Source organism: Pagrus major, chromosome 16 (assembly GCF_040436345.1).
Source record: "Pagrus major chromosome 16, Pma_NU_1.0".
Taxonomy (NCBI): Eukaryota; Metazoa; Chordata; class Actinopteri; order Spariformes; family Sparidae; genus Pagrus; species Pagrus major.
Genome location: NC_133230.1, coordinates 17581177 through 17597917, shown reverse-complemented (window position 1 = coordinate 17597917; position 16741 = coordinate 17581177). Strand labels below are relative to the sequence as shown.

The 16741-nt window shown below is 39.2% G+C and overlaps 1 protein-coding gene across 1 annotated transcript in view; it reads right to left on the bottom strand.

Moving 5' to 3' along the window:
• Window positions 1–6909: 6909 nt before the first annotated feature.
• stxbp6 (syntaxin binding protein 6 (amisyn)) overlaps window positions 6910–16741 on the bottom strand; it is a 65427-nt gene continuing 55595 nt past the window's right edge. The window contains exons 5-6 of the mRNA XM_073483319.1: window positions 10536–10693; window positions 6910–8669 (exon numbers count right to left, since the gene is read on the bottom strand). Of these exons, the coding sequence (XP_073339420.1) occupies window positions 8646–8669; window positions 10536–10693 (182 nt within the window). The 3' untranslated portion in view covers window positions 6910–8645. The remainder of the gene's footprint in view (window positions 8670–10535; window positions 10694–16741) is intronic.

The following is a 16741-nucleotide window of genomic DNA, read 5'->3' as shown; positions in this document are numbered from 1 at the left end:
AAGGCGTAAAGGTGGTAAAGACAGCAGCATACACCGTGTTCTTTTCTTTCAGATCTACAAAAACTGCAAGCATCCCTAATGTTTTGCACCTTGTCTAACAACAATAATCCCGTGTATAATGTATTGTGAACATAAATGGCATAAAAAGGTCCACAAGGAAGTGGGTCACTGCAGATCTTTTTCCCTCCACCCCCGTTTGTCTCCTGAAACTACAGTAGTTTCATTTCCAGTAGGAGCTTAAGGTGGTATTTATACTCTCTGTAAGGAGAGAAGATGCCTCTATGCTTTCCCTTCAGCTCAAAAATATCTCTTGAGATTTATTAATAAACACAACAAACTGTGTACGACACAGACTCACACATTACACCAAGCTAAGCATAAAAAAAACAACTTAGCGTACAAAGGGAGTAAAATTCTGACCCACATCTACAAAAAGAGGAAGAGTCGTAATGAAGATAAAAGTGTGAAAGAGTGAGCGCGCGAGGTGGATACATATCGGGATAATGACTGATGATTCCAGCATGGCTGACATTGCACTCCACAGGAACTCAAAGGCAGAGGGGAGAATGGGAGGCCCGATTTAGAGCAAGCAGCTGTTGTGCACTTCGCCTCGCTACACATCTGCCAAGTCACTGTGGGCGGGGCGCTGAGGTGACTTCACGGGCTCCACCAGTCAGTCTCTGCGTCATTCTTACATCAAAATCAAATTCTCTCCGTTCACAGACTAACGCAACAATCACTCATTGGACATACCGTGGTCACTTGCATAATTGAGCTGGCGTACTATTGATGAATGACTTTGAACTGCAGCACCGAAAAGGTCTTCAGATGTGCTGACTCAGGGTGTAGCTCTTGTTCCTTGGTGCCATGTGGCTACACAAAGCTCAGTTCAGCCAAGGTAAACAATGTGTCATTACTCAGCAAAGGTAAATGCTACCTTGCATAAAATCATGCAGTGGTCTTTTCCACGCTGCTATTGTCTGTTTTAAGTTATGCTTTGCTACCGTTTTTGTATTTTTAGTGTTTTCACTGAAACGAGGCACTAGAGAACGTGCATAAAGTCACATCCTTTGGACTTTGGCTGTTCCTGACCATGTGAAAAAAGTTCTGTAGCACTTTCTCTTAGTGGAAATAGTTTGTGGAACTCCTGTCCAGACACATTTCTCTGGATCACACTCTCCAGAACACCCGAGGGACACAGGCAATATCCTGCCGCAGTTATTAAACTTTTGACTTTGGGGTGAAATCCGGTCCTGACTAATAGGACTACTCAGGAATCATTTCAGAGATTTGTATGTGATAATGAGAAATAGAGGTGCAGTCCCAATTCATTCGGCCTTCTCACCCCTGGGTGTAACTTGTAATTACTCCTGTGGAGCTTTGGGGAGGTTGGCAGATTAAAAAGGAGTTGCCCTGAGGCAGGCCAGCCAGCCAGTTAGTTAGTGAGGCAGCCGCCGAGCCTCTCCTGAAGTGACACTAACTCCCTGGCTGACAAGAATGTCAATGCACCTCTCAAGGTGACACCCGGCCGGACGCATTCTCCAGTCCTTTTCTATGATCACGAAATAAGGACCTACAGTACAGTATGTCACCCACACCAGTGCTCATTCTGCATGTGAATATAAGGGCCAAAATCTATCTGAATTAGTAATGTAGGTACATTGTTGAGGTACTTGCACTGCGAGTATAGGGCTGGATGGTATGGCCTTAAAGTAATATCAGAATATTTTTTGCAATACACAATATATACCTCCATATTTTGAAATGTTTGATATTGATGTTGCAACAATATTGTAGGGATTACTTGGCACTTTCACAAAATATCAACACAATCAGCATTTTCTACATTATATCCACATTACTGACGATTATTGATCAGAAATCTCCTTAAGTTTAGAAAATGTCTTCATTTTACTGCAATATAGACTTTAAAGTCAGCAAAAGACAACAGTTATGCCCTATCACGATATAACAATATCCAAAATCTCAGAAAACATGGTCTCATATTGTGATAACAATATATATTGTATATATTGCCCAGCCCTATTTGAGTATTTCCATTTTTGTAGCTTTAAACTTCTGCTTCACTACATTTCAGAGAGGAATATTGTGTTTTATGCTCCACCACATTTGTTTGAGAGATAGGTTAGTGAGAAGACTTTGCAGATTAAGACAGTACATTAAAAACAATGACTCATTTATAAAATATGGTGCAGTTGTGTTTGAGAAGGAACTACCCATGAGTATGTAAAAAAAACACACTTAGCTCTGCTTTGACCAGCTAAATTATAATAATGCTTACACATGCATCTGTAATAATAATTTAACAATTATACATAATATTACCAGACACACCCATACAAAGAATTGATTTCTTTTTGGTACATTTTTCTGGTAAAAACATCTCACCTGCAGTGCGTATTATTGGCATTTTGGCTCATTATTAGTCATTTTAAAGCACTAACAAATGCCATAAACTGCATGATGATATCTTAAAACTAATAGGCCATTAACTAAGAATAACCTCCTAATTGCTGCTTATTGATAGTAAGCAAAGTTGTGCAAGAATTATAATCTTACTTTGCTAAGCATGGGCCTTATGAGGTGGTAGATCCACAGGAATACTCCCTCTCTCTCGGTAAATGTGGTCTTTTGAAAATCAAAAATTACAATGGCGTACAAATAATTTGAAATTAAGTCTTTCTGAATCAGAATATGACTAATGAATTCATGACTAATAAAGTCATATGACTAATGAAGAGCTAGTGTGCTACTAACACGCATGCTGTGTTACCCACTTCTGTATTTTTACACTGTAATTTTAAATATCGGACTTGTAAAGGAGTAGTTTTCTAGAGTTGGATTACTGCAAGTATGTAATCAAAGATCTATGAATACTTCTTCCACCACAGATAATATGCAACATTTCTATTAAATAGAGAAATCTATGTGCAGGAGAAGAGAAAACACCCACACACTGTCCTCTTACTTCTAATGAATTTTGGCCTATGGATATTTCCTCCTACGCACCTGTCTGCTAGAAGCTGAGGGTGTGCATGAGCCTTCACAGTCAGGGTTATTCTATGGAAAAAAGGCAATTAAGAAATCTCAATAACACCCTCTATCCTCAAGACTTCTACTGGTATGTGGTGTGCTCTGTTTGCAGGTTTGATGACTTCACTTCCCACTTGCTCTGTCCCACTGTAACTCAAGCTCCTGCCAAGACCTCCACTGTAGCAATTACTGGTATTGAACAGCTTTCAATCAGCCGTTAACTCACGCCTCCGACCTGCGATCAATGTATACATTACACTGAGATTACACAGTAATAATCAGCTGTTATAATCAATAAACTATCAGGCAATAAAGCTGGCTGACAGAGTTGATTGGTCTTTGTATAAGGCTATGGCACCCTCCGGTGGTGTAAAAAGGTAATTTAACTGTCATTGGTGTACATGTAAAATATAAAGTGTAGATTTTTTTTTTTCCATCACTCCAATGAATCAGGTTACAATTTAAGAGACAAATAATGACTTCCAGGTGTTGAGACATAAGCCAGAATGTGTTGTGTGTGTGTGAGCGTGTGTGTTGTCAGGGAAAGAGCTGAATGGTTAGAGGTGGGTTTTAAGAAGAGGCCAGGAGTGATTCACAGCAGTTGGCAGAGTGAGTAATGGTAGCAGAGTCCTGCACCGGGGCTTTTATGAGGTACTTACTCCCCCCTCCTCTGCAGCACTAAAAGCTATAGATCATGTATTTTAGCACTGCTACTATGCTTATGGCCCTTGTGCCCATCAGATTGCTCTGCATCATTAATTGAAAGATTAAAATAGTATTAACAATTGGCAAGGAGGGACATGATAACAGATGTTTTGATAAGATTAATTCCATGCTGTACCTTGATAAGTCTTCATCAGGCTTGCCCCTTTGTCCTTTCAATCAAAGCACAAAAGCTGTCGGGTATAAATACAATGAGCTCTACAAAAACGTATTATCTATACCAGACTTGGCAGCCCATGAGCCAAATGCAACATTTTGATTTTTTTATTCGTAGTCTAACTGGCCCATTCATTATTTATGTCTGTTGGCAAACAAAGAAATACTCTTATTTCATTTGAGAGCTTTAATAAAGGCTGTTTAAGCAGGGGGGATTTAGGACAATCAAACTGACAACCTGCTTCAAAGATTAAAAAGGTGCATTGTTATTTTTACCTGCACTTTTGTATGTATAGTACGGAAGCCCTAAAGGGCCATTCATTCATACATTTTATTTCCTCCGTTTTCCCGTGATAACGAGTTAATTTCATTTGTTTTCTCGAGATCTCGAGTTATTATCTCGAAATAACAACTGCCGTTTTCCCGAGATAACGGGATAATTTTCTCGAGATCTCGAGATAACGAAACTTTGTTTTCCCGAGATAACGATATAATTAATTCGAGATCTCGAGATAACGAAATAATTAATTCGAGATCTCGAGATAATGAAACTTTGTTTTCCCGAGATAACGGGATAATTTTCTCGAGATCTCGAGATAACGAAACTTTGTTTTCCCGAGATAATGGGATAATTTTCTCGAGATAACGAAACTTTGTTTTCCCAAGATAACGATATAATTAATTCGAGATCTCGAGATAACGAAATAATTAATTCGAGATCTCGAGATAACGAAACTTTGTTTTCCCGAGATAATGGGATAATTTTCTCGAGATCTCGAGATAACGAAACTTTGTTTTCCCAAGATAACGATATAATTAATTCAAGATCTCGAGATAACGAAATAATTAATTCGAGATCTCGAGATAATGAAACTTTGTTTTCCCGAGATAACAGGATAATTTTCTCGAGATCTCGAGATAACGAAACTTTGTTTTCCCGAGATAATGATATAATTAATTCGAGATCTCCAGATAGCGAAACTTTGTTTTCCCGAGATAACGATATAATTAATTTGAGATCTTGAGAAAACAAAATGATAGTGTAGTATATTAAATCATTGCAGGAAACATCATTCAGTGTAGCAATGTCAGAGGAGCAGGAGCATATCGATCACCGCATCACATATCTTTTCAATCAAGGCCCGACAGGCTGAAATAGCATTATGCCATGCTATTACAGATAATATACACATTAGTGTGCGTATCTAAAAAAAAAATCTAAAAAGACGGTTAACAAGGCTTCAGCTATATCTGTGGCGCAATCTAAGTGAGTCTGATGTCGTCGTTAACTACATAGCTGACCAGCTACGAGGTCCCGGGCGTCTCCATAATCTCAGGCCTATCATATCAGTCATTATCTCGAGATCTCAAATTAATTATATCGTTATCTCGGGAAAACAAAGTTTCGTTATCTCGAGATCTCGAGAAATTATGCCGTTATCTCGGGAAAACGGCAGTTGTTATTTAGAGATAATAACTCGAGATCTCGAGAAAACAAATGAAATTAACTTGTTATCACGGGAAAACGGAGGAAATAAAATGTATGAATGCATGGCCCTTTAGGGCTTCCGTAGTATAGCGATTGTTTTTCATTGTGAAAACTAAGAAACAAAGCGGAGAATAAATAAGAAGTTACTTGTTTTAACACATTTAAACTCCTTTACAGGTCAGACACAGGGAATGTAAATGTTCAGCCTATTGGCACTTCAATTTTCTAATCTGGCCTTCCTAAAATAGTAGTTGACTAGGCCTGATCTATAGTATTCTGTGCTGGATGTACACGATATCAACTGCTTGGAGGCTGGCAACAATTGGGAAATGTGTGTAAGCCAAATGATGGATTATTTTACCTTACTTAAACTAAACCCGACATCAGGCAAGATGTTTATGATTGCATTGAAAGCAGGGTAAAAAAAAAACGAGAAACCCAACAGATAAAGGTAAGTTTACTTGTCATGGTAGGTGGTACTCAGCCTTTAAAAACAATACAATGGGGGCACCCTGAACCTGGGAAGAAATGTCAGGATATCTCAGCCTTTGTGGCATCAACATCTTACTGAAAATGTAATGATCAATTGAAGCACTCTAAATACTCAAAACATATTTGGTTGCATAAGCTTTAAATACTATGATCTCAATAATGTAGAAATAAAACTTAAATGTATCAGCAAACATTACCTAAACTCTATCATTCGAATACTCGTTTACTGCTCCATACTCATTGTATGAAAACCTGTTGATATATTTAAGAGAGTAGCAAGTCCCAATCATTGTTGGAGGTAATTGTGGTGGGCCTGGACTGCACACATGCACATATTGCATGCCACACACACAAACACGATTTAACTTTTAGTCTTCAACACTTTCCTTGTAAATTGTGCAGACAGTGCCCTCTGCAGGGGAAAGGAAACAGAGCAATCTCAAAAAGAGCAGTTGCACACACCCTTAATTTGACTGCAGTGTAACTGCATGCTTTGTGAATATTTTGGACAAATAATGAACGAAAAAATGACTTAATCCATGAGTTACCCTTTAAAAGACAAGCAGTACCGGGGAAACATTTTGCACAACTTGAAGAAGAGTGAAGTTTATTACTTTTTATTATTCATACACAGTTCTCTACGGATGGTTGACAGAACTTTGATATTAAAAAATGTCAATATCCCTACTTTCTTCATCTACAATAGTTAATTTAAACAAACAGAATGTTTAAGTTATTTAAACTTGGTGAAAGAAGACAGGGGGTTATAAGAATAATCCTCACTTTTTACTTCAGCATACTGTGACATTTCTAAAACTATTCTCTAAATTGCAAACCTAATATGCAGTATTGTAATCATTTGAAACCAATACCTTAAAAATACTTTTTCTTCATTGATCCTCTGAGGCAGTGTTACCCTGGGTTGCCACATTAAGCGTGACAGTATGAACACTGAGGTGTGACATCAACAGCAAAAGGCACTTAATAAAGAACCATTTTATTTTGATTGTGGATTGGACTTTATTTAACATCATACAGTATTATAGAGAATTGTGATCAGTGTGATAAGAGCATCGTTGAAGCATGAAGTGAGACCGAGCACATCAGACAGAGAAAATTACATAACGACCCTGTGAGCTTGTGGTAGCTTATCGTTTATGAGTAGAGAAAATCCATTTGAGTAAAACACACAAATGCAATAACAATGATAAAGAACACCTAACAAAAAAAATTTACAACTTCTGATTCCATTGTTTGATGGAACGGTTAAAGCTGGTTATAAAAAGGACACTGTTTATATATATTTATATATACTTTTTATTAAAACAATAAACATCCAAAGTGTTAGAGAGAGGAATACAAGCACAGTAAACATTTAGGCAACTGGAACGTTTCAGTATGAACTCAACAGTGCTCTGCAAGATAAGGTTGTCGGTGCATCGTAACATCATGAATTATAAAATTAAAAATATAAAAAAGAATCAAATACATCTCGATTGTGAGCATGAGGAAGCCAAAGTTACAGTCAGTGTGAGAGCAATGACACAAAAATAAACTACTACACACTGCTGCTGCTGCTGCTGCTGCTATTTGAGATATTTTCTCATTTATCTACCAGTATACACATCATTGTAATATCTAACTCAAATTATACAAAAAGCATAAAGTATGACTACTGAATGTTTAAAGTTGAAAGTCAGCCGGGAGTCATTTCAAAACATCCCACGTTCATGGGACAAGTTAACTCTACAGACATTGAGATAATAGTACTAGAAGAATTACTTTGCTTTTTACAATGCAGAAGCTGGTTTATTGAACTGCCCCTGCCCTCCCTTCTAACATAAATTACTACACTTAAAAAGCTTATTTTTTAAAGAGGGAGCTCTTCAAGTACACTTCCAAAAAATTTGGCAACTGTATTCCATGTAGATTTGGTTGATCGTGAATGATAAACAAGTCTAAGGGAGGACTAAAATAGTCATATATTCTGCCATCGAAACCACTTCAATCAGTCTCATACGCAGTTTACGAAACAATATATTGAAAACATTTTTGACTAATACTGTTTGACACATCTGAAATGAAGGACAGAACAACAGATCGAAACACTGCAATGTCTGCGAATCAAAGGAGAGAAGGAAACTTGGATATATTGATGTTCAGGAGGAGTTAATGTTGTTTTCTCTACAGATGAGATGATTTCCTTTCACCTCACATCTCCCACGTGTTGCCAAAATATTCATGTGGGTACAACCTAAAAAGCATCAGGTAGGAAAATCAAGGCTATCTTCAGGTATGTGTGTTATATATTTTTGATGAGAGGGTCCTTCACTCATAAATCAGACTGCATAATCACTGCAGTGCTCATAAATAACTCTCAACAATTAATAACCTGTGAGACAAGCTGTTCCTCGTCTTGGACTGATTATTGATAATGACTTGTCAGCATGTGTGCACTCGCATTAGTGTCGGAGCGCATGAAGAGGGGAAGTGTTTTGAGTGGCTGTAGTTATCCAATACGTAGCGTTGTTTACCCCCACCCGCCCCCACCCCGATTAGTCACCATTAGAAGATGCACCAGAATACAATAACCCAAAACATTAAAATGTTAACATTGTTAACAAAGAGTAATCATATTAAAATCTTTAAAAAGAATAAAATCTGGAATCCTTCTCCTGTACAGCGACTGGCGATTGTTGATCCCCATCCCCCTGTTGGTTTTGGCAGTGGTTTAACACTTGTGCTTCATGGCAAGCTGTAGAAAAATTGGGGAGGGTGCAGAGAGTACAGTGAGAATTATTATAACCCTATGAGTTGAGTGACTTTGGTAAAAACAGCAACAGCAAGCATGTGAACATGAGGAAACAAATTATAGATTTGTAGAGCTGCAACAATTAATCCTTTAGTTTTCAGCTATTAAATTAATTGCTAACTTTTATGATAGTCGATTAATCGGTTAGAGTCATTTTTTTAACCAAATAACGACAGAATTCTGATTCCAGCTTCTTTATTCCTCTATGACAGTAAAATGAATATTTTTTGGGTTCTGGACAAGTAAAGACATTTGAGGACGTCACCTTGGGCGTTAGGACATACTGATCCACAGTATTCACCATTTTCTGACATTTTATGGAGCAAACAACTGAAAAATATGGTGCTGAGGTCTATTAGACAGGTGCTGGAAGGCAGCCAGGGGTCTTGTTTTGTTTTTGTGTTGAATCAGGCAATGGCAAGGCAACTTAATTTATCTCATTAACAAAGGTTCTAATGGGCTCGACTGGAGACTCGTTAGAGAGATGACCACCAATCTAATACACAAAGCCACGGGGAAAGTAGACGTGATAATGGAAGACGCACACATCCACATGAACATGCATTACACACATAAAGACTACAGAGTTCGATTTGAGTCTGTTGCTGTAGAAGGAGGAGAACTGAATTCTACAGATCTAACAAGAGGGGGCAGTAGAGCATCATGCAGAAATGAAGAGTTGTGATTAAAACTGAGCAGCGCAGCTGAATCGGCTGCTGTAACAGTGAGGTGCAGAAATAGGATTGCTGACCGAACTCGGAGAAAAAGAGTCAAGGTCACCCTCTCACAGTACTGCACTTTGCTATAATTTGAAGATACACTGTGTGCAGGGGTCTTACAATACATGCAGATGAGTTGAAAAAGTAGGAAGAACTCAAATCCCAGTTGAGCTCTGATCAAAGTCATCCTCAGACAGAAATGAAACGGATCAAATACAGAAGGTCAAGAAGTTAACACAGAGCTTCAGACATGCAACACCATGAGTCTTGATGATAATGACAAGACAAATGCCAAGTTATAAGACGTATAATATGAAAGCTAATAGCAGCGAGTGAGATGAGAAACACCGGCACTTGAGTGATTCTTCACAGGGGTTCTACAGTCATTCTCTTCTAGAACCACCAGACCCGAGGCATTTTTCTCTGCTTATCACAGTTTTTGTAATTCATCACGGTGGGGAAGCTCATCTGTGAGCCGTAAGAGGGCCGTGCATGGCTCTTGAAATGTCTTTCAATTATCCCACTATCCCTAGCATGGTGTTATGCATCGCTCTTAGATAGCGCATGTCTATCAGCACACTAACAGCTTGACGTTGCAGCTGCAAACCCAGGCATGTCTTATATTCTATGTATTATTAGAAAGACAGTTATGAGGATCATTATCAGGTGTGCGTGTAACAAAGCAATAGATTTTTTTTTTCTTGTACTTTGCCATAAAAACAATCATATTATGCCAATAGCCTCATTAAACAGTATGCAATTAGTTTTCCTGAAAAACAAAAGATATGGGATGGATAGAGGGTGAGGGAACACCCTATAGAGAACTACAAAGACAGTAAATGAGGGAAGAAAAAAATAATCATTATCTTCCCAGAGCAGAGAGAAGCACTGCTGAGAGTCACAATGAAGCAACTCGTATAAATATCCTCAGGTTTAAGTGAAATGTTTGGCCTTTTTGATGCACGTAAAATAATGACTACATATTACATAACACAAGAGGTGAGACTTGAAGTCAGAATCTCAAAGCATCGTAGTAAGCCCCACCCTGAGGTTATGCACTGTAATGTATCCTGCAAACATATCGCCTCACCTTGTGTGCAGTGACAGCGAACTGTTCGGCACTGTTCATCATGTCTGCAGTCTTCTCTTCAGTCCGACCTAATCGCTCGCCACGCTCATTCAGAGCCTGGCTGGCCTTCTGTACGGCACTCGTCACGCTGTCTGCAGCTGTGTGTAGTATACTGTTACCTGCAGATAAGGGTTTTGGGGAGGAGAGGAGCAAGATGGAGCAGAGTGAAGCGAAGAAGAAGAGTGAAAAGACAAAAGGGGAAAGAAATTGTGATTTCTTTGGTGTGACAAATAAACCTGTGACATTAGATGGCTGTAGTTTAATCAGTGACCCTGAGCATTAGCGTTAATGATGAAGGACGAAAAACGTGAATGTCTTCTATCAGGTGCGACGTGGGAAGGTGGCTAATGAGATTTCTCAAAGCTGATTCATTTCAAGGAAAGATCAAGTGAAATTAACCTTTTCAAACTTCAAAGTATGCAACAACAACACGTGTGACACCTGATTTAATGTCTCTTTAAGAAAGTATGTCACTCCTGGTGACATTCAGCACTGCTTGTCTTCAAGCTTGAATTTTGCGATCACTCTCCTCTTTTCTGTGTTATACAGAGAGGATATGTGGTTGTCTGCATGGACAGCTCTGGAGACCCAGTAGTGGATATAAGGCAGAGAACACATCCTCCGATAGCCGTGGCAGCCCTGCGGATGTTTCCTCTGACAAGCCATTAATCTACCACACGTCGAGAGCACTGCTGTTCTGCACCACGCTAGCAACCAGACTAGCAGCAGCAATCTTCCTGCTGCTTTCTCTTTATTGGCAAAACAGCTGCATTGTTCCAGTGGGGTATAATCTGTCATTTTATGTAGATGCATATGATTGCAGCGTGTGCAAAATGTGCACTGGTTTTGAAGTTGTGAACTGAAACCTTCATTTTCCTGAGTCTGTGGTGATCCAGGGCCTGACAAGTCATTTTTTAATTACAACACCAAAGCAGCACCACAGGGCTCACAATGGCAAATTAGAAAATGATTAGGATGACTATTCTGTCTATTTTTATGTATATCTTTAGGGTATTAAGGTTTAACATAGTTATTCCTGTACCTAACTTTAAAAAGTGAAAAATGATAGAAAAACACAACAAACTCCCAGAGAAAAGATAAGCTAGATTTGATTTTCCAAGCTCTATACCCTCAGATATACAGTAAATGAGTTTGAGGAGGAGAAACAGGCCGAGCCAAGCATGAAGGTACCGCCTGTATTAAGACCTGACAAGCCTGATTCTATCTACTCCCGCAGGAAAACTGCAATATAGTGAGTGTACGTCCCATGGCATCAGAGCAGGTAGGCTGAGTGACAGATAATTGGGACGGCTCTCCTGCAGTGGGTTATATGACAGCCCAAAAGCAGACGGCGAGGCCAGCTGGTGTTCCTTCAAAAGAAGTTAACTTCATAAAGTCAAAGCAGTTTGTGTAGAGATACACCTGCGTTGCAAACACACAGATGGATGCGCATACACACACCTGTGCACACAAAAATAAATCTAAACACATGAACACAAGACCTTCCTTCAGTCAGTTTTCCAGAGATTACAGTAAATGAACCACACACTGCCACAGGCCACACTGAAGATAACAAACACATCTGGACGAATTATGGAATAATGAAGGAATAATGAAAACTTTAAATATTACAATACAATGTGAATATTTATTTTCTTAACTACAACAGGGACCCTGTTGCCTTAAGCAAAGTTCAAGTGTAATTCTTGTACATAGTAAATGTGGATTCTGGTTTACATTAACTAAAAAACACGTCTCCTCTGCTTCTAGCTGTAAAAAAAAAAAAAAAAATCCTTTCTCTGTGGAGCTTCACCAGAAAGGATAAGACCTTTTCACCTTCAGACAGATTCCTCTTAATCCTCTGCTTCTCCGGAGGAGCCCGGGGAGTAATACTCCCGTCATCCTTAATGTAACCCCCACCCTCACAACCCCTCCATACCATGCACTCAAAGAACATCTTCTTTTATTTGTCTGCACACCACTTTCCTTTTCTCTGGTGCCTTTTTTTCTTCTCCATTCTGCGAGATCAATGGCAGGTTGCAGCGTGGGCTCCCCCAGTGGAGAATGTAATTACAGAGAAGGCTGGGTGGAGACATTCTGGAGAGCTTATGAAAGGGCTGCAGCATCAGGAGCTGAATGAAACATGTGTAGGAGTAGATTATGTTATGTAGCGCTATCGTTATGATCCAAACTTTGAGCCTGAGTGGCTCTTAACTTAAAGTGGGAGCTGGTCAGCCATCACTGTTATCAGTGGGGATAGCAGCGGTTCTTTTATGATACTTTGAAGACCGAATGCATTCTGCATTTTAATGACATTAATGTTGTACTGGTAAATCTGAAAGAAGAGCTTTTTGTTGCATTGTTGATTGAGCTTGACCTACAGTACCGAACCTAGTACACGCCTCTCTCAACAATGCAGTAGGAATTTTGTTGCTATACTCCATGACAACAATTGAGACTGAACAAAAAGGCAAGTTGTATTTTGACAACAAAGTCCTGTAGAAAACAGAAACTATGAGCAAAGACGTACATAACAAGGAAGCGCTCAACATCAACCCCGTCTTTCCCAGCTCTGCTGTAAGCCTTAGATTACAGGCTAAAGAAAATAAGCTGATGGTTATCATCAAGAACACGTCAGATACACTTCACCAGATGCTGACAGCCGAGTCGCATTTACTCCCAAAGCATATGGGATTGATGAGATTGGATGGTTAACATCAAGAGCAAAACACACCTACACAAAAAGGATCCATTCAAACAACACATGCTAAAGCGGCAGCGAACAGGATCGTATGATCTCAGTGCTAGTAATGCTGTAGGGTATAATATGTGTGGGTGTTTGAAGGGAGCGAGACTCTTACATTAATTTCTTTAAAGTATTAGGGAGCACATACTTATCGGCACTTCAACAAGTACCATCAAAAATTCTCCTTACACCCAGATATTGCCAGAGGGCTTTAGGCTGCGGTTATTCATCCAAAGAAACATATTAAACATTCTGTTAAGGATTTCTGTGAGTGATCTCAAACCCATTCACAGCTTTACCTACATACAAGAGCCTCTTGACTCTGAAGCACCCAGTAATTGCTGTTATTTTCAACCTGGGTCTTTTTCTCCCCCAGTTTCTGCCATTATATGAGACAGGCAGAATTAAAACATCCCATCACCTATTTTACGGTAGATTTATGTACTTGCAATTCACAGGGAGGACATTCAACATGATTAGATGTTCTTAATGTTAATTACAAGTGCTAAAGCATGTCAATACTAGCAGTAAACAGCAGGGAAATAAAAAAATCAAGACTCATCTATTCACACTAATGCAAGTTGAGTGCACTTAAAAAGGCAAAAAATATATTTTTGACCAATTTATGGGTGATTCAAAATTCAAAATACACAATTTCAACATGTTAAACATTGACAATATTTTCAACCTTCACATATTTCCATTTTATAACTGCAATTATCTGATAAATTCCACCAGAACCCAAACTGCACTTAAATTTAATGTTACTTTGAAGAAAAAAAAGGTCTTTTAATTTGTTTTTTAAATTAAACAGATGGAGGTTTCATTTGCTGTGTGTGAGTAGCAGCACTTTCTGAGAAGTGGAGGCTTTAAAATGATTTAGTAAATAATTTGAATACAATAACTCAGTATGAAGGCCAAAGAAAAGGAAAGCCTCTCTCTTTTAAAGCTTCTGTCAAGTTTTCTTATTTAAAATATATAATATTTAACATTTCCAAACAAAAGTGACTTCTAGACCTTTGTTATATACATATTTTGTTTAGTTGTGTATTTTATCCCAAATGTTTCCAACCATGTTCAAACCCAGTGATTTCCTATTTTAATTTTAAGTGAGCAGTGCGTTTCATTTGGTTGTCCGTCACTAGGACTTCAAGATTATGCAAAAAGGAATGATGTATAAAATTAGATAAAAATGAACAAGAAATCGTTAATGTTATCAACATCATATGGGCCTAAAGACACAGTTGTGCAGCTCTCCTCTTGCAAGATAAACCCCGCCGCAGTTTAATTAATGCAAATCTTGACATTATCCACAGCAGCATAATGAAACTATAGCAGAGGTTCAAACAGTAAGGGCACCTCCCTCCGGCAATCCTAACACACATCTATTATTTCTTTATAGCCTTTTATCCAATCACTTTTCTCCACATTCTTCCTGCAGTTATTCCCTCCACACTTCATTCTCTTTTCCCTTTTTCAATGGTCACTCCCAAACCTTTTAGACAAGGCAGTTCTCCCTTTTTCTCAATCATTCAGCCATCATTTTCCCCTCATACCACTCCTTCCCCATGAAATATAAACTGTATATACACATGCTACTGTATATGTCTATTGTTGTCATTCAAACATCACAATGTTGCTCCGTCCCATCTTCACCACCACCAGCATCCAGGAACTTGATCTGCTTTGCATCAGCAGTCACAGGCGATCTCCAGTTCGACCTACATAAACACAATTGAACTATAACTCAATTGTTAATTTAAAATGTGTGATCTGGTGCTGAGGTCTACGAAGAATGATCCTATTATAAAAAGTAATTATTCTGTATTATAATACTGGTCCCTCTGCTTGAACTACATTTGATTACTTTTAATGCATATATGTATGCATCCCACAGATAATCACTTTTACGTTGGAGTGAAGTTGATGTGTAGCCTGAATGACTCTTGGTTGACATCCCAGAGAAAGCAAGATCAAACTGGCCCTGACATTTTTTCATTAGGGGAAAGGCTCGACCTTGCTTGCTCAGCCGGCCTTTAGTTTTAGTCACAGTGCGTCGCTGAAGCCTTTTTTAACCAGCATGTCAAAGGGACACCTATGAGGGCAAACAGGCACATCCTGTCCTCAATGTACCAGACAGTCGTGCCAACACTGACAGAAAAATAGCTGTTAGGTATTCATGAACAACCTACTCTAAATGGCTTTAATCAGCAGATGAATGTCAACATCACACAATGCATTAAACAGCCACAGTTTCCCATTATTACAGTCTTGGCTTAGCTTTAATGTTAATTTGTGAAAGAACAGAATGTTGTACATCACAGTGCGATTTACCTCTGCACAGTATTACTCAGTGACTCTGCACACACAGTCTGACAGTGAGGGGCAAGGACAGTGGACATAACTCACATAACCCTTATATGGGAACTTGAAATCCCTTTCAGCGTGTACTCAACCCCCACACAGTGACAACACGAACCAGGGAAATGTTGACCTTGGGCCCATGGGGAGCATAAAGGGGAAAGCTTGGTGTTTCTAAATGTTAACTACAGTAGAGCCCTAACAATGACAACACAAGCGTGGGGGGCGTGGCATCAACTGAGAGGGGTGTGGAATCATGGCAAACAGCTTAACCAAAAGGCTACAGACCTTCCCCTATCATGTTGCCTTCAGGGAACGTAGGATCTAAAACGATTCGGCTACGCCACATGATTGGCAGTGAAAAAACTACTGTCAGTGACAAACTTCCATTTGCACACCATGCACGAATATCCTGCACAGCTAAAACTGTTTTAATTTCCAAGGCTGTTTAGATGTGAGATGTGGAAGCTGTTTTAGACAGTACTGAGGACCAATTGTAGTACAGGAGCGACAAAATCACGCCAGATTGTGCACAGACACCCACACTTTAAGTACTGAAATGTCCGATTTCCACGTAGCATTGTGAATGCCTCGCAGTGTCCGCTGGCCATGGCGTCCGGTTCTGCTGGCTCACCTGCTGGACCCAGCACACAGGTGAGAAAAGTAAGGTTGGGAAATCGTGATAAATATCAAAATGAGAGGTCGTTTTGTAACAACATACAATGTTTCTGACATCTTTTAAGTGGTGAATTGTCAAAGCTAGAGGTTAAGCATAGGGCCAACGTTAGCATCGAGTGGCTGCTAACGCAGTTGTAGGCAGTAATGTTATATGCCTATGTATTGCGTGAAAAACACTGATACTGCTGTTAATTTGATTAAAGGTAGTGCTGTTTTGTGGTTGCAGGAGTGCATGGGGCGCTGAAAAAAACACAAAACGACCTCTCATTTTGATATTTATCATGATTTCCCAACCTTACTTTTCTCACCTGTGTGCTGGGTCCAGTGCTACGTGTCGGACATTTCAGTACTTAAAGTGTGGGTGTCTGTGCACAATCTGGCG